The sequence below is a fragment of the Acomys minous genome (genome assembly GCF_964271855.1).
Source record: "Acomys minous genome assembly, chromosome: 15".
Taxonomy (NCBI): domain Eukaryota; kingdom Metazoa; phylum Chordata; class Mammalia; order Rodentia; family Muridae; genus Acomys; species Acomys minous.
Genome location: NC_140497.1, coordinates 97,635,385 through 97,660,893, shown reverse-complemented (window position 1 = coordinate 97,660,893; position 25,509 = coordinate 97,635,385). Strand labels below are relative to the sequence as shown.

The 25,509-nt window shown below is 40.9% G+C and overlaps 1 protein-coding gene across 5 annotated transcripts in view; it reads left to right on the top strand.

Annotated features, from left to right (window-relative positions):
* Positions 1 to 25,509, top strand: part of ASB3 (ankyrin repeat and SOCS box containing 3) — a 57,182-nt gene that overhangs the window by 24,894 nt on the left and 6,779 nt on the right. For 4 of the 5 annotated variants that reach the window (XM_084760723.1, XM_084760726.1, XM_084760724.1 and 1 more), the window contains exons 4-9: positions 1,516 to 1,628; positions 2,181 to 2,316; positions 4,829 to 5,006; positions 9,125 to 9,322; positions 12,944 to 13,204; positions 15,627 to 15,757. In XM_084760723.1, the coding sequence (XP_084616849.1) occupies positions 1,516 to 1,628; positions 2,181 to 2,316; positions 4,829 to 5,006; positions 9,125 to 9,322; positions 12,944 to 13,204; positions 15,627 to 15,757 (1,017 nt within the window). The remainder of the gene's footprint in view (positions 1 to 1,515; positions 1,629 to 2,180; positions 2,317 to 4,828; positions 5,007 to 9,124; positions 9,323 to 12,943; positions 13,205 to 15,626; positions 15,758 to 25,509) is intronic. The other variant, XM_084760727.1, reaches the window with a different exon arrangement.

Below are 25,509 nucleotides of genomic sequence, written 5' to 3'. Positions count from 1 at the left end.
CAGTAGAGAAGGCCTGCGGGCAGCCTACCTGGCTTCCTGAGGTGCGCAGCTGAGATGCTTTGCCTTGTCCCTAACAAGTATCTAGGATTAATCTTCATTTTCTTGTATACTCTTTTTCAAGCACTTTTTATCTGGAGTTAAAAAATTTAACACTTGCTGGGTGTAGTGGTGCACGCCTTTAATCCCATTACAGAGGCAGAGGCAGGCGGATCTCTGTGAGTTCAAGGCCAGCCTGCTCTACAGAGTGAGTTCCAGGACAGCCAGAACTGTTATACAGAGAAACCCTGACTTGGAAAAAGCAAAAGAACCAAAACAACAACAACAACAAAAACAAAAAAAACAAAACAAAACAGCTTCTTGGCTAGGGATGGGAGACAGTGTCGATTTACCCCCTCTCAGTGGTGGGACCTTATTTGGCTTGAATCTGTGCAGGTTTTGTGCAGACTGCCACTGTCTCTGTGAGTTCGTGTGTACAAAAGTCCAGTTTTGTCTTGAAGATGCTATTTCCTTGGAGTCCTCTATGAACTCTTCCACCCCTTCCAGATTCCTGAACCTTGCTGGGAAGGCTTTGATAGAAAACATCCCATTTAGGACTGAGTGCTCCAGATGTCTCACACTCTGCACATTGTCCAGCTTGAGTTTCTGTGTTAATTCTCATCTGTGGCAAAAGGATCTTCTCTGATGGGGGTTGAGTGATGATGGTCTGTGGATATATAGAGCCAATTTACTGCTGTGTTTCTTTAGCAGGATGAGAATTAGGTTTCCCCTAGACCTGTGACCTAGTCTCAGGTTCTTGGCCACATTAGCAGTGTCAGATATGAGCCTTGTCTCATGGGGTGGGATGTAAATCCACTCAAAAAGTGGTCGGTTATTTCAGTAACATTGTGCCACTATTACAATAGTGCATCTTGCAGGCAGGTCACTGTTGCTGGTAAAGGCAGGGTTTGTGACTAAGTCACACCTTTCTCCTCCGGTTGCACCCCAAGCACACCACGCACCTTCCACGCTCTAGTCAAAAGAGGTGAAGTTTGTAGTTGGGGAACCAGCTTGATTTTTCCGTGTTGGATGGCATAAATACATGTTGTCTTCAGCAACAGGGCCTCACCGACAGTTACTCTTGTCTTTTGTGACAGGAAGGTAATGATCGACGCCCTTCCTGTCTTGTATGGACGGAGTGCTTTTCCAGGCTAGTTCTTCTAGACTGTAGACCTGTTTCACACTCAGCTGCATTTTAACCAACTAGAGCTACATCGCCACCATTATCAGAAAGAATAAATATTGGTTTCTTGCTCCCTTTTGGTCTGTCTCTTTTCATATATTGTTGAGAATAATTTTGCACTACATGGAGACCCAGGCATATGTAAGTAAAATTGGGCTAAGATAGTTGTGATAAATGTTTAGGAATTTTCACAGCATTGTGCGTTCCAAGGAGTATAAAGTGATAACATCACAGAAGTGTCCAGCCCTGCAAACATCTTTTTGCTGACAGTAATTTCTGTGACTGCTGTATCGCAGCTGTTGAAAGTGGACGAATAGATGTCATGGAGCTGCTGCTTCAGCACGGAGCGGACGTCAGCGGGTCCCATTCTGTGTGTGGGTGGAACCCCTTGCACCAGGCTTCCTTCCAGGTAATCTCTGACTCCACTAATTCACTTCCACGTAAATTGTATGTCTTCATCTTCCAAGACAGTCCCATGAAGTTTTGCTTTCTATTTACCTGTGGTTCATAATGGTTAGTACAGTACAGAACATGCAGCCTAAATGCTAGTGATCATTTTTTATTTTTTGACAGCTGTTACACTGGCTGGAGCAGCTTTGAATTACAGGAATTTTGTAAATTTAAAATGTTGGTGACATAGTGATGAAACTCTCAGAATATGTAGGATACAACTGATAAGGGGAAATGGCATATTTTATTGTAATTGTGCTTTTAGAAAACATGATAGCTCCCCAGTGCTTGAGTTAGTAAAGTAACTTTATAGGATTAATGATTATAATTGCGGGGGCCAGTGTTTAATGTGTGTTTACACTTAATGGGCTGTGTAGACGTGTAGGGTAATTTGATAGGTCTTTTTCATCCAGTGTAACAAGATTTTTTTTTCTTGTAGTTTTTCTTTACTGAGAAAATAAGAAAAGTAAAACACAATGAGAAAGTGTTTTTCCTAACTTCTGTACTTTAGGGAAATGCTGAGACTATAAAACTGCTTCTTAAAAAAGGAGCAGACAGAGAATGCCAGGATGACTTCGGAATCACACCTTTGTTTGTGGCTGCTCAGTATGGGAAGCTGGAGAGCCTGAGCATACTTATTTCATCTGGTAAGAGCCATAGCCTTTGTGCTGGGAAGATCAGGGGTTTTTAACTGTGTGCCTAGGAAGAGTGATTCTTGAATCAGGTGATGAAACTTTTGTAAGTATCAAATAAAAGTGTACAGAGTTGATGTCAGTCCTAGGTATTATGGTTACCAGGTAAAGGTTTTGCTCTGACTACCATTACACATGTAGCATTGCCAGAGAAGATGGTGGCGGTTTTTTAGTGACATTTTCTGACCAGAAGGGTTCACCACAGCAGGGCTTTTAAAGTATCAGGGTGTATGCTCTGATAGAGCCAGGAAACTGTGGGTAGTTAGAGGGAGAGACATACCAGCAGATTTGCTGACTGGTCTACATAGTGAGTTCCAGGACAGCCAGGACTGCATAGAGAGAACCTGTCTCAACAACAAAAAATTACCTTGAAATAGACAGAACAAAACGTAAGGTAGAAAGTGAAAGAAATTAATCTTCATGATGTTCAAGGTGAGGTATCTGAGAAATTATGAGCCTGTATCTTAAAGATGAGGACTCCCAAATTATTTCCTAAAATGATACTTTTTTATCTTAAGAAGCTCAGACTCTAGGTGTTAAGTGCTGGCACAGTCAGAACATAGTGATTTTTGTATTTCTTTGTTTTAATTTTTTCTTTTCTAAACTATTACAAATAGTAATTCAAATGGCCTGAATGTCTGTTTATAATGTAACTATGTAAAAATGACTTTACTTGTATCTGTTATTTTTTTAACTTTTTCAATTGTAGTCTTAGAGGAACTGGTTCCTTATTTCTGATACTTTAAAGTTGTCACTTAAACTAGAAGGTTGGGTTTTTTTGTCGTTGTCTAAATCAGGTCTTTCTGTTGACTTGTCTTTTCTCGTTGGTTGTCTCTGTCTCTCTGACACTGACTGCAGGTGAGCACCTGACTCGGGAGCGTGTTTGCAGCCCAGGAAGTTTCCACAGCCTTTCATATTTGCCTGGTGTAGCTTGTTCAAGGTGTACTTATGAAAGATCATTTGAAATAAAATCTAGTCAATATTCTCCTTTTTTTTTTTTTTTTTTTTTTTGGTCTTTTGAGACAGGGTCTCTCTGTGTTAGCCTGGCCTGTCCTGGACTCACTTTGTAGACCAGGCTGGCCTCGAACTCACAGAGATCCACCTGCCTTTGCCTCCCGAGTGCTGGGATTAAAGGCATGCGCCACCATGCCTGGCTCAATATTCCCCATTTTTATGATGCTTTTTCTACTGAGATATATTTAGGAAATTTCAAAATTGGCACAGTCATGTGATAGCATGAGTCTTAACATGTTTAATACATTTGCTGGTGTGATGGTTAGGGAAATCTGCTGTTTTTCAAAAGGTTTTTAACAATTAAGGCCATTTTCAGCCTTTTAAAATCTTTCTGTTGGTTTGTTTGTTTGTTGTTTTGGAAATAGGATCTCACTGTGTAGTTTTGGCTGTCCTGGAACTAACTTTGTTGACCAGGCTGACCTCAAATTCACAGAGAACTGCTTGCCTATGCCTCTCAACTGCTGGGATTAAAGGCAAACACCACCGTGCCTGGCTTCCTTTTAAAATCTATATATAGTAGTATTAAAATAAGTTTTTAGTTTAAAATTTACTCAGCTCCATTAAAAACATAATTCCTATTTACTGTAGCCTTTATTATGTAATACTCATAAAAGAAGAAATGTAATAGTAAGATTAATCAATATAGTTTTTAATAGTATACCCCATGTGATTAGCCATATCTACTAGTAATGTTCCCCTCATAAATCTTAGTCTAAAATCAGTTAGTGACATCAATAAAGTCTCATAGCTTATACTTTCCAGGGAATTATCATCACTGTTATCTATATTTATTCTTTTTTTTTTTTCTCTTTAAGACAAGTTGGCCTCAAACTTGTGATCCTCTCCTCTTTTCTCAGACTCCCAAGGGCTGGAACTACAGGCCTTTGTTATCACTTTCTTTCCCTCTACAATGTACTTGGGGGCTTGAGTGATGGCTCAGTGCCTGAGAGAATGTTCTGCTCCTGCAGAAGGGCAGAGTTGAGACCCAGCACCCACCTTAGATGGGCTCACTACTCATGGACTCCAGCTGCACAGGAATCTGCTGCTCCTTCTAGCCTTCATGAGTACTTGAGTTCACATGCACAGATATACGTGAACACACATATGTAAATCATAAATACACATTAAAATAAATATTTAAAATATTTGTACTTAGGACCCACAATGCTTGTTGGGAGGGAGATTGGAATAAATAGACTTCATTGAATAGAATTTATTTTTGAAGTGAATTCTAAAATATGATCATTTATGTTCTTACTAATGCAGAACAAAAACAATTTAAATGATTGTCAATAGGTTAGTAAACTAAGAATATTTTTTCCTATAGCATCCAGTGAGGATGAAAACTGTTGTGCTATGAAAGCCTTTTATGGCAGTTTAAATTTATGTTATCAGCTTTCTTTTTTCAAAACATCAATGAGGATTGTTGGTTAAATATTTTGTTTTGTGTAAGGTGCAAACGTCAATTGCCAAGCCTTGGACAAAGCTACTCCCTTGTTTATTGCTGCACAAGAGGGCCATACAAAATGTGTGGAACTCCTGCTGTCCAGCGGGGCGGATCCTGACCTTTACTGTAATGAAGACAATTGGCAATTACCTATTCATGCTGCTGCACAAATGGGCCATACAAAGTAAGTGCTCAAAATGGAATAAAAATGGTCTCAGAATTAAAAGCTAATAAGGAGTAGACCTCCGCCAAATCCTTTACCTTCAGATAAAATGCTTGGTCATTCCTTTCTGTAGCCAATTTGTGTGTTGCCTCAATTTACTTCTCATCTTCCCCATACTGTTTTTAGCTCTGCTAAGCTCTTCTAAATCTTGCATTTCCCACTCTGAAGAAGAATGCGTAGAGATGGGATGTGTACTGGAGCTTTGTTGGGATTTTTTCAGCTGGTGACCATGCTTTCCCTTTTCTTTTAGTTTTATTTCAAACATATGTCCTCAAAGTCTTTGTAAGCGTGTTTGCCTTGTGACAGTATACTTTTCTAGCCCATCTCTAAAACTTAGATGCATTTATGATATTTAAAAGGTATCAAGCAGATTCTTACTTTTAATAAAATGCTTGCTTTTAACATTTGATATTTACTCTTAATTATTTTTTTTAATTATTATTCATTCTTTGAGGCTTTCATACATGTTTTAAACACTTTCACTCTCCTCTACCCCCTCTCCGGTTCAGACACCCTTCTCACTCAATTTGTGTCCTTTACAAAAATTTTTAAATCCATTTCTTCTAATTTTTGATTAAGGTAGTTAGAAAATCTTTAAGCAGTTATACTCAGCTTTAAGCTGATACTAAAACTCTCATAGTAAATTGTCTTTAATTGCGCTTGATTTTGAGATTTCTATTTTTGTTGTTATTGTTGAGATCTGTTTCTTTTTTCATTTTTTATATTAATTTATTCACTTCACATTCCAATTGTAGCCCCTTCCCTGTTTTCCTCCTGGTACCACCCTCCTCCCTCTTTGCTCTATCCCTCATCCTCTATTCCTCAGAAAAGAGGAGCACCCCACCACCCCCCACCCACCAAGCACATCAAGTGGCACCATGACTGAGCCCATCCTCCTCCCCTGTGGCCTGGCGAGGCACCTCTGCCAGCGGGAAGTGATCCAACAGCAGGCAGCAGAGTCCATGTCAGAGACAGCCCCAGCTCCCCTTACTAGGGGACACACATGAAGCCTGAGCTGCCCATCAACTACAACTGTGTAGGGGCCCTACGTCCAGTCCATGTATGGTCCTTGGTAGTGCTTCAATCTCAGCAGGCCCTTATGGGCCCCAGTTAGTTAACTCTGTTGGTCTTCTTGTGGAGCCCCTGTCCCCTGCAGGTCTTTCTATCCTTCCCCCCACTTTCCCACAAGACTCCTTATGCTTCACCCAAGGTTTGGCTGTATCAGCATCTGTTTCGATCTGAGGCTGGGTGGAGCCCCTCAGAGGACAGCCATGTTAGGCTCCTTCTGGTTCCCTCTCTTCAACCTCCTATGATGTCTGTTCTGTTTCCCCTTCTGAGTGAGATTTAAGCATCGTCCCTTGGGTCTCCTTGTTACTTACCTTCTTTGGGTCTGTGACCTGTAGTATGATTATCCTGTACTATATGGCTGAGATCCACTTATAAGTGAGTACATAACGTGTGCATCTTTCTGGGTCAGGATTACCTTACTCACGATGATCTTTTCTGGTTCCATCCATTTGCCTGAAATTTTCATGATTTCCGTGTTTTTAATAGCTGAGTAGCATTCCATTGTGTAAATGTACCACAGTTTCTTTATCCATTCTTCATTTGAGGGACATCTAGGTTCTTTCTAGATTCTGGCTGTTATAAATAAAGCTGCTATGAACATAGTTGAGCAGATGTCCTTGTTGTACAGTGAAGCATGGTTTGGGTATATGGCCAAACTAGTTCTTGAGGTAGAGCTAGTCCCAGTTTTCTGAGAAAGTGTCAGATCAATTTCCAAAGTGGTTGTACAAGTTTGCACTCCCACTAGCATTGAAGGAGCGTTCCCCTTTCTCCACATCCTCACCAGCATGTGCTGTCACTTGGATTTTTGATCTTAGCCATTCTGATGGATGTAAGATGGAATCTCGGAATCATTTCGATTTGCATTCTCTGATTCATAAGAACATTGAACATTTCTCTAAGTGCTTTCCGGCCATTTGAGATTCCTCTGTTTAGAATTCTCTGTTTAGTTCTGTACCCCATTTTTTAATTGGGTTATTTGGTTTGTTAGTGTTTTAATTTCTTGAGTTCTTTATGTATTTGGGATATTAGCCTTTTGTCATATGTAGGGCTGGTGAAGAACTTCTGGAGGTATCTCCATCCCTGACTTCAGGCTATGCTACAGAGCAATAGTAATAAAAACTACATGGTACTAGCATAGAAAGAGATGGGTGGGGCTGGAGGGATGGCTCAGTGGTTAAGGACATTGCCTGCTCTTACAGAGGACCTAGGTTCAATTCCCAGCACCCACATGGCAGTCACAACTGTTTGTAACTCCTATTCCAAGGTTCAATTACCCTCACACAGATATATATGCAAGACACCAATGTACATATAAAAATATATAAATAAATATTTTTTTTTAAAAAAGAAAGAGACTAGTGGATCAATGGAATCGGGTTGAAGACCCAAAAATAAACCCGCACGTCTATTGGACGCTTGAATTTTGACAAAGAAACCAAAACCATACAATGGAAAAAAGATAGCTTCTTCAATAAATGGTGCTGGTCTAGCTGGATGTCTCCAATGTAGAAAAATGAAAATAGACCCATATTTATCACCCTGCACAAAAACCAAGTACAAGTGGTTTTCCAGCAACTTAATCCTTATAGTTTTGTCTTCAGGGCAGAAATAGTCTTTTCTCCAGCTAGTTTCTTGCAGCTGAGGCAAGGTTAGAGATAATTTAAGAACTACATTTTAGTCATCTTCCTTAGAGCATTCTCTACCTGGCAACTACTTGATTACAAATATGCCTCAGAGCCGCGTGTGGTGGCGCACACCTTTAGTCCCAGCACTCGGGAGGCAGAGGCAGGTGGATCGCTGTGAGTTCGAGGCCAGCCTGGTCTACAAAGCAAGACCAGGACAGCCAAGGCAAACACAGAGAGACCCTGTCTCAAAAACAAACAAACAAACAAAAAACCACAAATATGCCTCAGGTATTAATGATTACATTTTTTTCTGAGAATGTAGTATTTTACTGTAGATTATAATTTATTCTGAATAAAAATGTAATTTCTCATTTCATGTCACATACCATCTTTAAAAATTCTTACTAATCAGAAAGAAAACAGAGTAATGTTTAATGCCACTCAGGGAGGCAGAGGCAGGTGGATCTCTGTGAGTTCAAGGCCAGCCTGGTCTACAAAGCAAGTCCAGAACAGCCAAGGGAACACAGAGAAACCCTGTCTTGACAAAAACAAAAACAAACAAAACAACCACCCCCCCAAATAGAGAATACTTAATTTTACTTTCTATTATTACTTGTTTGTTTGTGAAACAGAGCCTTGTTAATTAGCTCTGGCTCCTGAAATTTGTTATGCAGCTGTGTCAGGCCTTGAACTCATAACTATCCTACTTCAGCCTTTGCTGACTTTCAGGGATGTGTCCCCGTTTCTGGCCATATACAATCCTCCAGTGCTGGGATTGAACCCAGGGCCTTCAGCATGCTAGACAAACACTCTTCCTTGGGGCAGTATCACTAGCACCTCATTTTCCTAACTAGTTTATATTTAGTGTGATAAAAATTTAAATAATTTATTAGGTCCTGTAATGTCAAACATAAAATTGGCATTTGGAGCATAGGTCATGGTGGTGGTAAGGCAAATAATAGTTAACAAGGAAAAGAGCCGGGCGTGGTGGCGCACGCCTTTAATCTCAGCACTCGGGAGGCAGAGGCAGGCGGATCGCTGTGAGTTCGAGGCCAGCCTGGTCTACAAAGTGAGTCCAGGACAGCCAAGGCTACACAGAGAAACCCTGTCTCGAAAAACCAAAAAAAAAAAAAAAAAAAAAGGAAAACAGGTATATTTGCTATATTACTCAATTCTTTTTAAGGTCTACTTAAGGTCTGTATTAAGCAGCAGCAAGGATAACATGAAACATGTAGACATCTACTCGAGTTAGAAGGTAGACAAAAGACAGAAGGATGTCTTTAAATCACCCAGTCACTAGTGATTCTTAAAATATGTATGGGAAAGATGTTGCCTATTCCTGTGCACCTGAAAGGACTAATTATTATTGCCATTGTGTATACGAAGGATCTTGGACTTGCTAATACCACTTACGAGCCGGGCTTGTGACACTGGACCGGACAAAGTGAGCCCTGTGTACTCTGCAGTGTTCGGAGGGCAGCAGGAGTGCCTGGAAATACTGCTTCAAAATGGCTACAGCCCAGACGCACAGACGTGTTTGATCTTCGGATTCAGTTCTCCTTTGTGCATGGCTTTCCAAAAGGAGTATGTATATTTGTTACATTTTACTTCTTTTTAATTTCCAGGGAATGTTTCTTCATAACAGGAACTTGGTATCTCTGTTAGTACTAAGTTGCTAACCTAGAAAACACCTGCCATATGTTCAGTCTAGCAGAAGTGAGGTTGGTAATGGCAGATTGTTTGCCTCTTCTCTTTATATCTAGATTACACTTTTAGTGTAACAGTTTTAGGGAATACTTTAACTGTATTAATGTAACTGCAGGCCTATTCTGATGTCTTTAAAATGGTTCAAGAATCAAAATGAAACTTCTTCAACTAAGGCAGTGACTACGTCGGGTTATTTAACTTTCACTCCTCCCCTTTTAAAATTTACTTTAAATATATATCTATATTTGAAAACCGTGGTAACATTAACATATTTGACATATAGCATTTCTTAATGTATACCATAACAATTAATATTTTAAAAGTCAAATATTCATTTCATACTCTGCTACAGTTCTCTGAAGTAGAATAAATGAAGAGTTAATGCTGATTTTTAAGTGTTTGGTCAATAATTGACCTTGGCACCCTGGAAATTTTAAAATGGACATTAGTAGCTGAGTATGGTGGCTCACGTCTATAATCCCAGCACCTTGAAGGCAGAGGAAGGTGAAGCTCTTGAGTTCAAGGACAGCCAGGGCTATCCAAATAAAGGGGGGAAAGACATTAAGAATATGGGGGTGTGCAGATAGCTCAGTCAGGAAACCTGAGGACTTGAGTGTGTTCATTCCACAGAATCCTCATTAAATATGAGGTGTAGTGTGGTATGTACTCTGAATCCCAGTGCTAGGGAGCAGGAGACTAACGGGTCCCTGAGGAGAGCTGGCCAGCTAGTCCAGCCTGACAGGTGAGTTCCAAACCAGTGAGAGACTATTACCTCAAAAGAAATGGGTGTTCTTCCTGAGGATGACATCCAAGGTTGTCATTTGGCTTCCAGGTGGACGGACACACACACACACACACACACACACACACACACACACACACACTGATAAAGAATATAAGAAAATAGAAAGTCATGCCTGTGCTCCATTAAAATTCATATCAGTTGTGTAGGTAGATGCTGGTTTTTAAAGGTCTGACCATTTATTTGTTACTTTTAATGACACTTAAATTTTTATCATTTATTTTATTTTTATAGGTGTTTTGCCTGCATGCATGGCTGTGCACTGCATTCTTGCAATGTCCACAGAGGCCAGAAGGGGGAACTGGAGTTACAGACAGTTGTTAGCTGCTATGTAGATGCTGGGAATAGAACCTGGGTCCTCCAGATTATCAGTGTTCTTAACTGGCATGAGTCATCTCTCCAGCCCCAAGATTTTTACGTTTGACTGGATTGAGACTTAGAAATAGAAACTCTCAGTGAGGACACCCTACATCTCCTGGCAATCTCTCCGTCTTTTTTTTTATTCTCTTGGCAGCCTTCTCCTTACTTTCTCAAAGTGTTGTTTCTTCAGAGCAATATGCTGGCATTTGTGTCACAGGACATTTGGAGTTACAAAACATGGAATCTTGGGGGCCTTGGTCCTAAGCTTCTTACATTCTTTGTTTATTGGCAACATCATCTTTCAAAGATTTAACAGTTTTCAGATTCTACTTGTTCTTTGGGCCTCAACCACCAAGGAATAGTGATCTCCATCAGTTCAGGAATACTTAGATTGGTATCCAGAATACATCCCCAAACAGACCGGTACCTTCCATCTCTAGGTCTCCTTGGTCTATAACAGAACAGCACTGTTCAACAACAGACACACTCTGCTGTGGGTCATGACACCTTCTTCATGGGAAACCATCTGCTATTGCCACTGCAAGTTAAGACCACATAACTCTTCCACTCCTCACCCAGAACCCTAACCCTAACCCTAACCTGACTCCTGGGTCCATAGATTCTGTTATTTTTAATGATGCAGAAGTGGTTACAGGCATACTATAAATTTTATTGACTCTGTTGAAGTCATTAGTATGGATATCTAGCTGTGAGACAACTTAACTCTGTCCAAACATTCTCACTGGCCAAGTCTGACAACCTGAGCTGGGTCTCCAGGATCCACGTGACAGAGGAGAGGAATCCCTACACACACACACACACACACACACACACACACACACACACACGCACACACGCACACACGCACACACGCACACACGCACACACGCACGCACAAATAGAGGAAGAAGGCATAAGACCACTAGCGCTTGTATTTGTTGCTGGCGCCATTGATGGGCAATGTAATTCACCATTTCCCAAGGAGCGAGAACAGCAGCTGCCTTTGTGTCTCCACTTCTGCCTCTCTTCATAGCGCACAAAGCACTCAGCTTTCCTTCCTCTTCCATCTCTCCACCACTTTTTTTTTCTTTTTCTCCCATCACTCTACCACCTCCCTGCCAGGTTCATCATGGCTCACATAATGCCAAAATCAAAGGGAGAATAATCTTATTTGTATATAACTTCTCAGTTGTGTGCACATTGAGCATATACATTTATTATGATTCATTACAGTTAACATTATAAACAGTTTTAAAATGTGAACATGTAACTATCAAAAATGAAGTTCTTGGTGACTGTAATATGTTATTGTTATTTACCTAATGCTTTGTTATTGAATGCTTACTTGTTTCTTTCTAATGTCTGCTACAGATAATGGTGTTAATAACATATTTCCATAAGCGGTTTGCAATTTATTTTGAATTTTATCCTCTGGACAAATTTTCAGAGATTATATACTGAATAAGAAATCTGAAAACATTAATATTTATACTATTTACATAATATAGTAATATTAGTAATATAATAATAATAGTAATAGTAAATATACTATTTATTTATTATATAAGTAGTATTTCATATATTTATTTTCATAAATAGTTATGTAGTGCTAGAAAAGAAAATTAACTCGTTTAGTGTTACACAGCTAGGTGGCTTCAGGGACAGTGCTCGCTAACTTGTAGCCTTACCTGCTTTGGTGATCTTGCCAAGTGGCTCTTTCTTGTGAGGATTACACCTGCTTTTTTTTTTTTTCAGTGTAACCATCAGTATTGGATTATCTTTTTTTAAGCAATACATCTAATAGGTTAAAATTACATGTTTATGTCATAGACGTACTTGGTAAGGAAGGTTAAGTTGAAAATGCAGAACTGCTAAACTTGGTTCATCAGAAAAACCCTTTAGTATGGTAGGTATGACATTCGTACCTATCTACGTGTTTGCTGAATAAAGAGTGGAAATTGGCTAAGGATGCATAACATTGAAGTTTCTAGAATGAATCAATCTTCAACGACTTAGCGTATTGTTCTCAGCTTTTAAGAAAAAGGTACCTCCTAGGAGAAATGCTTAAGTGTACAAAACATTATAGCTTGAAAGAGGTTTTCTTTGTCAAAGATGTTTTTAAAATGTTAGTGTTGAAAGCATGAACAATACAGAGGGATTGACATGTAATTTTTTTCTTCGTTGCCTCTTCTCGACTTCCTGCATGTAGAAGCCACTGAGTATTCTGGTTGCCACTCTCCGGCCCAGATATAACTACTATTAACAACTTGTTAATAAGTATTTGTCATATAGAAGTCTAACTTTCAAACTTCTTTGTATTTTATTTTTTGGTGAAGCTGTGAGTTCTTTGGAATTGTGAATATTCTTTTGAAATACGGAGCCCAGTTAAATGAATTGCACTTGGCCTACTGCCTCAAGTATGAGAAGTTTTCAATGTTTTGCTACTTTTTGAAGAAAGGTTGCCTGTCGGCTCCTTGGAATCATATATCTGAATTTGTAAGTTATGCAGTTAAAGCACAAACACATTATAAAGCATGGTTGCCACATCTCCTGCTTGCTGGATTTGACCCATTGATTCTGCTGAGCAACAGCTCTTGGTAAGAACTTTTTCTAGTGTCCCTTCCCCACTGGTAATGAGTCTGTCTCACACATAACCATCAGTTCTTGAGATCTCTGCCCTAGGAGGAGAGGAGAGGAGAGGAGAGGAGAGGAGAGGAGAGAGAGAGAGAGAGAGAGAGAGAGAGAGAGAGAGAGAGAGAGAGACTGTCTGTCTGTCTGTCTGTCTGCAAGTGGTTAGGAGAGGCCCAGCTTCCAAGCTACATTTCTACTCTGGGCAATTCTTTATGCCTCTCTTTTTATTATGCAGACAAGAGTCTTAGCAGCCCAGGCTAGTCTTAGGCCTACAGTGCTCCTGCATCAACAACTGAAGTGCTGACCATGCTGACATGCATGGCTCACTTTTTTATTCCACTCTTAAAATATATGTGACAGAATATTTCTTCTGCCCCATAGCAGCCTGTCTTGTGAAATTTGTCTTCCTTACTGCATAGTGTTTTTGAAGTATCTGAGGCTGTAACTTACTTAGCTCTGGTTGGTTCTTAGGTCAGCCTTTTCTAAGAGATTACATGAATGTTGAGTCAGGATTCTATGGTGACAAGATTGTTTCTACCCAATTCCAGCTATAGCAAAAGTTGTTGTCTGGGATAGATACCTGGGACAGTATATAGCAAGTGAAAAATACCTCTTAGCCCGATAGGTCAGATGAGAAAATAGAACCAAAGTCTCCAATCGAATAGAGAACATGTTATTTTACAGCGTCTATTAGCCTTGCAAGGGTCCGGTCCAGGGATTGAACTGAACTCATAAGGTTTGGCAGCAAGCATTTTTATCTGCTAAGCCATCTTTCTGAGCAACATTTCCCTACTTGTAAGCTGAGTTTGCGTTTCTGTGGAATCTACTTTCCTTCCTTCCTTCCTTTTTTCCTTCTCTCTTTATGTGAAGAATGGGCTTTTATTTGCTAGTATATCCTAGTATCGTACTTTCTCATCACCACTACCTGGATTTTAGGAATTTTCACTAAGCAGCGGCTTTATACGTTTCCTAGGAGTGTCTGCAGAAGTTAAGCATGAAAAGGATGCGTTTTGTATTAATTGAATGAAAAAAAAAAGATAAAAGGAGGGAATGGCTATTTCTAAGGAGTTGAGGTTTCTATTATAGATGTAAGGGAAAGTACAGGCAGGGCATCTAAAAGAGTCCAGAGTGAGCATGGGGAGCAGGCGGGTGAGGGGGTTGTCGAGAGAGGACAGGAGAAGCAGGAGCCGAGAGACCTAAAGGCTAAGTAAGATACTGGCATAGCAAAAATGGCTGAAACTAGGGAAAGAGGCCCAGCCCTGTTCCTGGGCTAAAGAGTTTATGGAAGGTGGCAGGGCTTACTAGCCAGGAAGTCTCCTTACAAGTACTAGCAATGCTGAGAAAGGCTGCAGGACAGTGTCTGCTTTGATATGTTAAATAGGCACCTTAGCCATTTGGTGGGTTTGAGGCCCAACAGTAATGTAGTAGTAGTTCTTTTTTTCTTCAAATAATGTGAGGCCGTCCAGCTGCTCTTGGATGAGTAATTTTCCTAAGAATTTGGATTCTCTTTAAGTTGCGACTGAATTTCATGTATATAATGAAGATATAATACTGAGTTTTCATATTCTAGTACTATAAGTATTTTATACATTATTTACTTTTTAAATTGTGTTTATTATAGTTTTGTATATTATTTTTATAAAGCTTGCAGAAATAGATTATATATTATGTAAGAGAGCTGGGGCTTAAAGAATTTAGATATTTAAGTAGAATAATATATTAGAAACCGGGACTTACTTTAGACCAATGTTATTTTCATTTGTACCTCTGTGGGTGGATTGGTAGGGAGTCCTGTGTTTTGAGGTGGGAAAAAAAGAGGAAGATCTGTTGATGTGGAACTCATATTTCCATCCTTAAAGCTGAATGTTGGACCACTCTTTAGGGCTCAGTCTGTAGTGAGGAAGGTTGTTAGAACAGCTGCACAGCCCCTGGGAATGGCACATGGGTGGGGCCTGTAGGGTAGGGAACTCAGCAGCGAGTACTTGAGCCTTATCCTTTCTGGATCGTTCTGTATCTATAGGGATAACCAGGCTGCATTTGGCAAGACAGCTCAGTTGGGAGGAGGTGATGGCAAGTCCACCGAAGACACTGGTGCTTTTCCAGTGGAAAAGGAAGTGCCTGCTTTTCAGGAGTATAGAGACTCCTTGTGAGGCCCATTGGAGAGCTGCACACTAGTCTCTTTCATTTCTAGGAGTCCACTGAACTTGCCTTAGTTGTATTGATACTTTCCGTAGTTTTGTTTTGTCCCTTTCATCATGAAGTTCTTGTAATAATAGGAGTGTTGTATTTGCTGCTAATATTAGCCATATGTGTGTGTGTGTGTGTGTGTGTGTGTGTGTGTGTGTGTGTGTAGTTTCTGATGGCCTGTTAATGGTGTTGTTGATACAGGGTTGACTCAGTCAGTGATGACATCCTTATTTTTACTTTGGAATTTTCTAATTGGAAGAGACTTCCGTCAGCTGTTGAAAAGATGCTCTCTGCTCGCGCAAACTCCTTTTGGGCTCTTCAGCAACATATGGGTAAGAAAACACGACTTAAACACACTGCTGCCTTTCCTTCTCTAGCTAAGTTGGAATTTTTGTGGATTTGCTGGAGAACATGTAATAAATTAGGCATAATTTGCATTTTCTCATATGTGGAAAGGATGGAGACAGTATAGTGATTTCCACTAAGAATTTTATCTGTTCATAAGTTTAGCCTACAGATCTTATAGAGAGCAGCAGCTGACTATTTTTATTCAGTGATATCCTTTTGCTTCTGCGAAGGTATATAAACAAAACGGTTAATTTGTATGCAAAGGAATGCTGATCTTAATTTTTCTCTAGAAATTTTTTGTGGATTTGTTTTCTCCCTATAACGTGTTATCATCTTTGAAAAGAAATATTATCATCTTTTATTTGTACCTGTCTCTACTGATAATATAGCATTCTACTGGTGTACCCTGTGAGCTGGGTGAAAACTCTGTAAATGGAGGGTTTTGTTGTTCCTGATTTTTAGAGAGGATTTATCTCTGTAGACCAGGCTGGCCTAAAATTCTGTTTTAGTAAATTTTCTCAATCTAAAGCAGCCTGAGGAAACCATGCTCTTCAACTTAAGCGTACTCAGACTGGAAGATACGTTTCTGTTAAAAACGAGTTTTCTGTTTGGAGTCTCCACAAGCCTTCTAGTTGAGAATTTTTTTAATGGTAGTGTGGGAAATTTCTCTTGCATCTAATCCTCAACATTGGTCTTGAATATACTCTTACTAATTATGTATTTGCATCACCAGAAAATAAATATTTATTCATAACAGAGAGAATATGGGCCATTGGACTTGGGAACAACAACAACAAAAAAAATCAAAAGAGGGCACATATGCCAGATGGGAAAATTATTACAGCACATCAATTAGTAAAGATACGTTTGTGTTTCCTCTGAAGACCTTAGCTTATGTAAGGTGTGCTCAGATCAGTGATTCTCAACCTGTAGGTCATGATCCCTTTGGGATCACATATCACGTATCCTGCACACCCAGTATTTACTCGTAGCTAGTGCTTTCTCTGTCTCTGCTCTCGCTGCAGCCTCTCTTCTTGGTTCCAGTTCCATATATCCAAGAGTCACGGAAATCTCTATTTTGTATCTTACATTTTGTTGTATCCATAGTTGAACATGTCATTTTCATACAAATCCTTGTGTTTTTCTGTTTTCTAGTTCTGTAGGTCTGATAGCCTGGAGAATGATATTTTCTGAGAAAATGACACAGAGCCCTGCAGCTGTTTGCTATCCAGCTCATTCACAGTGGTGGTGTTTCAGTGCTGTGTGCGGATTTCCTCACACACACACCCTCGCTAGCATGCGCCACTATGGAGGGCTCTTTTATGTTATTTTATGTGCATTGGTGTTTTGTCTGCATATATGTCTATGTGAGATTCTCAGATCTTGGAGTTATAGACAGCTATCAGCTGCCATGTGGATGTGTGTGGATTTTGCCCCGTTTGCAAATAGGTTGTGATTGCTATCTAGATAGTAATATATTCAAATCGAAGGCCAGATGTACTGGCTTATACCTGTAACCTTTCATTCAAGAAACTGAGACAAGACCACAAGTTAAAGCTAGTTTGAAATACACAGTGAGGCCAGCCTATGGCTATATATAGTAAGACAGTCTTAAAAACCACAAACAAGATAATATAAGAGCCCTAATGTTACTTTACAATGGGATAAGAACATCCATTTGTTATTTTTATGCACTGAAAAGCTTGTTCATTATTTTAGCAAATACATGCTGGACTGTGATAGCATATGCCTTTAATCCCAGCACTCAGAAGACACAGGCAGATGGATCTCTGACTTTCAGGCTAGCCTGGTCTACAGACTGGGTTGGAGGACAGCCAGGGCTACACAGAGAAACCCTGTCTCCAAAACAAACAAAAAGAAAGAAGAGAAAAGAAATAGAATACATGAGTACTTGAGCTGGACATGGTATAATGCATGCCTCAAATTCCAGCTCTCGGGTTACGGGGATCCCACCAGAGATGACCACGCAGACACAATTTATAACCAACTGAACGTCTTTATTCCAGCTGGCGTGGACTACATTCGTGTATTCCTGACCTAAGCATGTCCCCAAGCATTTAAGCCAAGGGACTTTTAAATACATCCTAGTATGCTGCTCACCAGCTGCAGGGGGAGGTTTGCACAAACAAGCAGTTTAACAGAAACTATGTTATAAGGCATCTTGACCTTGAGTTCCTGGAATAATAGAGTTGAATAACTTTCTATGGGTTCTCTATCAAGGAGATCAAATTCTACTAATGGAGGAATCTCTGCACTGTCACATTTCCCACTGATTCTATGGGCAGGAGCCAAATTATTGACTCATCCTGTTGTAAGGAATCAGAGTCGGTCCTAAGGACTAGCAGCACTACAGGAGAGGGCACCAGATCCCACTGTAGATGGCTGTGAGCCACCATGTGGGTGCTGGGAACTGAACTCAGGACCTTTGGAAGAACAGACAGTGCTCTTAACCTCTGAGCCATCTCTCCAGCCTGCCAGACAAAATTTTAATTTTTAATGTTTTTTGTAGGCATGGTAGTTCACACTTCTAGTGTCAGCATTTAGGAGTTGAAGGCAGAAGGAGCATCACAAGTTTAAGGACAGCCTGGACAAAGATAGCTTGAACTAGTGAGTTCAACAGAAAACAGCAACTGCAATTTTGTTTCCAGGGTGTTTGGGTATTGTTTTTTTTTTTTTTTTTTTCCGAGACAAGGTCTCTCTATGTTAGCCTTGGCTGTCCTGGACTCAACTTTGTAGACCAGGCTGGCCTCGAACTCACAGTGATCTACCTGCCTCTGCCTCCCGAGTGCTGGGGGGTATTGTTTAATCTGAGAAATAACTGTATCTTTTGATTGGAGACAGAACTATCAGCTAAGAGATATTCTTCTGACAGGGCAACACACCTAAATTTTGCTGGGTATCTGTTAAGCCAAACTGTGACTCATCAGAAAATGTAACTGGCTTTCAATCTACGCAAAAGGTCTGTTCCCTGTTGTTAAATACCTTTTGAGCTTCCACTGGCTACTGAGGCCTATTTATACTGTCTGCATTCTATCTTTTATAACTTTTTAAAATACTGGGCCCACTGGGTGATAAAGGGGAAAAAAAATTGGCAGCTGTCTTAATCTTTCTAGAAAGAACCTAGTGAAAAAAAATTAAAGTCTCCTGTTCAGTGTTGGACAGAAGGGAAAATCCATTCTAAATAGCTCCTCCAGGAACTGGTGACCTGATTTGGCTTACCCCTAGCAATGGGGCCCAACAATGGCCTGGCCTTCATAGCAAAAACCTCTCGAGAAGTAGTTAAAGCTGTAGACATAGATTGAAAGATTCATTGTACATACAGACCTCACAATTCTGGGCAGGTAAAAAGAATAAACTGAATGTTAAAAACAGCAACAAAAACAGACCTCTCATCTGAGTCCAGAGAAAGGTAAGTAGATCTCTTTCCTTCATTGGCATGTGACCTCGCATTTCCACTGCCATGCTTTCAGTTCTGTGGCAGATGTGCCCTTTCAAACCACGAACCGAAATTAGCCCTTCCTTCTTTAATTTGCATTTGTCAGGTTTGTGGCATCAAAATAACTACAAGGTTGAACTCTACTGATGCTTATTTATACAAGAAAACTTGAGACTTTTGCAAAGTAAAGACTCCCATTTGCTACCTCTTTTTTTGTTTTGTTTTGGTTTGGTTTGGTTTGGTTTGGTTTGGTTTTTTGAGACAGGGTTTCTCTGTATAGCCTTGGCTGTCCTAGACTCGCTTTGTAGACCAGGCTGGCTTCGAACTCACAGCGATCCGCCTGCCTCTGCCTCCCGAGTGCTGGGATTAAAGGCGTGCGCCACCACGCCCGGCTTTTGCTACCTCTTCAATCTGTTATCTATTTAATGTGTAAACTCTACTATCATGTTTCTTAGGTACCTGTATATCTTGTGTGTGTGTGTGTGTGTGTGTGTATGTGTGTGTGTGTGTGTGTGTTTGTGTGTGTGTGTGTGTTCCTGCTGAAATATTTGAGATGTACATTCTAGCTTTCTTCTTCTGTAGTACCCAGATTGCCCAGATCTCGAGACCCCCGAAAAGACTACCAGGACTCCACCATACCAATGCAACACACAGAGTCCTGTGTTACGGGCTCAAGCTCGGACCACAATCCTTCCTGACGCAACAGGATAGGGGAGTGATGCAAACCTTCAAGGACAATGGGTTTATTTTAAAAAAGCAAAACAAAACAAAACCATGAGCAGAGGTTGTGGGTCACAGGAATGTCGACCTGTAGGCAGGTTGGGTGGAGGCTAGATCTCAAGAAGTGTTTTTATCTCAGAGGAACATTGGATGCTGATTGTATCTAATCGCTCCTGATGAGTTTCTGAAGACTGCTGGCAGGTGCAGTTTACAGCAGTATGTGGTCACTCTCAGAATGCAGGGAGAAGTAAGGGTCACCTAGAGGACAAGCTAACATAGAGCATACAGACCACGACATTAGTTACAGAACATACAGAACATACAGACCACGGCGTTAGTTACAGGACATACAGACCACTGCGTTAGTTACAGAACATACAGACCACGGCATTAGTTACAGAACGTACAGACCACAGCATTAGTTACAGAACGTACAGACCACGGCATTAGTTACAGAACATACAGACCACAGCATTAGTTACAGAACATACAGACCATGGCGTTAGTTACAGAACGTACAGACCACGGCATTAGTTACAGAACATACAGAACACGGCATTAGTTACAGAACATACAGACCACGGCATTAGTTACAGAACGTACAGAACATGGCATTAGTTACAGAACATACAGAACACGGCATTAGTTACAGAACATACAGACCACGGCATTAGTTACAGAACATACAGAACACGGCATTAGTTACAGGACATACAGACCACGGCATTAGTTACAGAACATACAGACCATGGCATTAGTTACAGGACGTACAGACCACGGCATTAGTTACAGGACATACAGACCACAGCATTAGTTACAGAACGTACAGACCATGGCATTAGTTACAGAGCATACAGACCACGGCATTAGTTACAGGACGTACAGACCACGGCATTAGTTACAGAACATACAGACCACGGCGTTAGTTACAGAACATACAGACCACGGCGTTAGTTACAGAACATACAGACCACGGCGTTAGTTACAGAACATACAGACCACGGCGTTAGTTACAGAACATACAGAACACGGCGTTAGTTACAGAACATACAGAACACGGCGTTAGTTACAGAACATACAGAACACGGCGTTAGTTACAGAACATACAGACCACGGCACTAATTACAGAACATACAGACCACGGCATTAGTTACAGGACATACAGACCACGGCATTAGTTACAGAACATACAGACCACGGCATTAGTTACAGGACATACAGACCACAGCATTAGTTACAGAACGTACAGACCACGGCATTAGTTACAGAACATACAGACCACGGCATTAGTTACAAAACGTACAGACCACGGCGTTAGTTACAGAACATACAGACCACGGTGTTAGTTACAGAACGTACAGACCACGGCATTAGTTACAGGACGTACAGACCACGGCATTAGTTACAGGACATACAGACCACAGCATTAGTTACAGAACATACAGACCATGGTGTTAGTTATAGAACATACAGACCATGGTGTTAGTTATAGAACATACAGACCACGGCATTAGTTACAGAACATACAGACCGTGGCGTTAGTTACAGAACATACAGACCACAGCATTAGTTACAGAACATACAGACCACGGCATTAGTTACAGAACATACAGAACACGGCATTAGTTACAGAACGTACAGAACATGGCATTAGTTACAGAACATACAGACCATGGCGTTAGTTACAGAATATACAGACCACGGCATTAGTTACAGAACGTACAGAACATGGCATTAGTTACAGAACATACAGAACACGGCATTAGTTACAGAACATACAGAACACGGCATTAGTTACAGAACATACAGACCACGGCATTAGTTACAGAACATACAGACCACGGCATTAGTTACAGGACATACAGACCACAGCATTAGTTACAGAACATACAGACCACGGCATTAGTTACAGAACATACAGACCACGGCATTAGTTACAGGACATACAGACCACAGCATTAGTTACAGAACATACAGACCACGGCATTAGTTACAGAACATACAGACCATGGCGTTAGTTACAGAACATACAGACCACAGCATTAGTTACAGAACATACAGACCACGGCATTAGTTACAGAACATACAGAACATGGCACTAGTTACAGAACATACAGAACATGGCACTAGTTTGCTCCTTGAACTTCCCTAATTCTTGAGTGTCTTGTGTGATTCTCTTGACACCGTAGTTTTTATTAAGGCATGTGTCAAAACAGAACTGATAATATTCAAAACTATAAGCTCATATTAACATGTCTCAGTTTAGTCCCTAGTGTGAAACTCATCTGAGTCTTTTTTTAAAATAGAGGAACCCATTTCTTCAACATAAATGTGCCACCTACTGCTCTTCTTATTTGATTGTTCATTTATATTGCCACATTCTCTGTAAAGATGGGCCCAGCCATACATCCTCACTTCCTTTGTGTGAATGCCAATTTACTCGTTGATATGCTTTGGCACCCACAGCACCAGTCTGATGCCTATATCTTGTCCTGCCCAACTTATTGAGTATCTTGTTAAAAGAATAAATGGAAAGAAGACGGAAATGCAAAAAGAATTGCAGTTTGGGGCTGCAGAAGAGAAGTTGGTGATATTATCATGGAATGTTTTCTCTTAGATTTGCATCACGGACTATATTCTTGTGTGTATGCTCTCTTCAGTGTTGACGTGAAAATTGCCGTATTGAATTAGAACAGCAGTGATCACCCACGGGTGACCATCATGAAGTCATTCTACTAATATCCCCTTCTGGAAGGACAGAGAATTTCATGAGGCTCAGTACAAAAGTTACCTTTATTCACCTGATATAATTGTCATTTTGGAGGCTTACTTCCTCTCTCTGCTAACCTCGGCCTAATCCTGCAAGTGTCTTGCCTCCGTACACTCTAATCTAGGCCTAGAATGTTTTCAGCATCTGAAACTTACTAATGAATAAGTTCACATTTTCTAGTTCTTTCTGAACTCTTTGTTTTAATACATATTTTTAATTATAATTTACATTACATCTTGATTGTAATCCCCTCACTCTGACCTTCCTGTTCCACCCTCCCTACCTCTTCCGTCCTATTCACCTCCCCTGGACCTCTGACCGGTGGGGTCCTCCTCCCCCACAGCCTGTCAGGTCTCATCTGGATAGCCTGCATCCCCTTCCTCTGTGTTCCCACAGGGCCTCTCCACCAAGGGGCAGTGCTCTTTCTGAACTCTTGCTGACTGGTTCAGCTCAGCTGTTCTTGCTCAAACTCCTCTCCTAGATGACTGATTCAATCTGGCTTCTCTCTCAGCCTCTGACTGAATTGCTCTGGTTGGCCTCATACTAACTTTAACAGTCTGTTCTAATCCTCTGGCTTCTCATTCTCTGGCTCGTTCTGTGTTCACCTGTGTCTAGTTTGTTCTCTGCAACCTGTCTCTGTACAACTGTCCTGGTAAAACAGCCTCTTCCCTCCCTCTGCACTGCTCTTAAGCAGACTCTCTTTCCTGTCCTGGTGAGAGTTGGTTGCTTCCTATCTCTGACTCATTCAGTCAAATCTTTCTCTGATTTTTCACTTTGTTTGCCCCTCAATTAGATAACACTTTCAAACATTGCTGTTTCCTTCTACAAACTAACTTTACCTTCACTGTTTTGGATTAAAGGTATATACTAAGGGTGTGTCTATCTTCCAGCCAGAGGATTAAAGGGGTGTGGTGCATCTGCATTCCAGCCGGATCACATGGGCCTAGACCTTCAGATGTGATCCCTTGCCTCAGCAGCCATGTTTCTGGATTAAAATTCCTCTACAGCTCACAGGGCTCACCACCCTTCAGTAGCTCCTCCCAGTGACCCTCCCTCCCCTCCCAAAAGCAACATACAGATTTTTAAAAATCAAAACATTTCCTGGGGATTTAGCTGCCTTTGAGCACCCAAGCTCCTGCAAGTAACCCAAATAAACTCACTGGTCTATCAAGCTGGACTTATATGAACTTCTTTCTTTGGCTTGTCAGTGGCCCTTGTATTTTGGAAGAAAAAATCACACAGCAAGTATAGCTTATAAAAGACTTTCCTTTTTAATATCACAGAAGGACTGAAGAACTACATCTGGGTGCTGTGGGTACTGCATGGGACTCTAGCCCTCTTCTGGATGTCCTGCTTACTGTATGGAGATCTTCATTGTGACATAGCGCCCTCTTCTGGGTGCTTTGGGTACATTGGTTATCTCCATGGGGATCTATTGCCCTCTTCTGGCTGCTCTGGATACTGCATGGCAAGCGGTTGACCTGGCTGCTATGGAAACTTTGGGAAGCTTGTGCCTTCTTCTGGATGTTCAGTGTACTTCATGGGAAGCTATCCCTCTCTTCTGGTTCTGTTGGGTACTGCATAGGATATCGCCATCTTCTGAATGCTTTAGGTACTGTGTGGGGATCTTCAGTGTAATCCCTTTCCCTCATCAGTGGGTGGCAAACATCTGCCCAATCCCAGCATACAATTTGCTTAGATTACCAGCTCAAGAAAAAAAAAAACTTCTTGTGTTTTTCAAAAGGAAAAGGCTATAAATTTCCTACAATCAGGGAAATCTGAATATTTTTGACTGCCTTTCTGAGGCTCACAAGTGGCCAAAATTCTCACTGCCTTCCAGAGGACTCAGTTGAGAAGCTGCATCTCAGTCCCATGATGGATCCCAAGAAATCTTACCTTAGTGCTGTATTACATGATGTAGGTTCACGTCAAATCAGTTGTTGTTTTATTACTTCCACAAACTGTGTCGCCATTGCCCTAGGCTGCCCTGCAGGTAGTGCACTACTGTGGCTGGCTTGATACTTTGTGCTTGTCTTCCAATAGCATGCAGAGTGCTTTCCTGTACCAAAGACGCTCAGACCTAGGGGTGAAGACGCCATTTAGGCACCATCTCCATGTTCAATATATGTGTTGTCTTCAGCAATGGGGTCTTACTGTCAGTATGTGGAGAGAGAACCCTGAATAATCTTGGCAACAACCTAGATTGTTTGGGGAGTTCCATGGGCACCCTTTGGCTAACAGCTCAACTAGATGTCACCCATTCCTGGTTCTGAAAGTTTTGTTAGGTGACAAGAGATAGGCGGGTGTGACTCTGCCATTATTTGGAGATTTCATTTAAATTGTCTTCACGTATGTATATATATTTAGAAAGTATCTACTGTATTAGAGTTCCATACTACCCCTCAAAAGTCCCTTAATTTTAGCTGTCTCTCCCTGTATTTTTCCCACAACCCCCTCTCACCTGCCCTCCCTCACCTGCCCATTCCATCCATACCTGTTGTTTCCCTTTCCTAAGGAGAGCTGTCCCCTCTAGGTCCTTCCTTTATACCACCCTCCTGGTTCTATGGGTTACAGCTTGGTTTTCACTGACTTCATAGCTACTGTCCACGTATAAGTGAATACATACCATATTTATCTTTCTTGGGTCTGGGATGGTTACCTCACTCAGGATGATTTTTTTCTAGTTCCATTTATTTGTATGCAATTTTCATGACACTTTTTTTTTAATGGCTGAGTAACTTTCCACTGTGTAAATGTAACATATCTTCATTCTTCTTTTGACAGACATG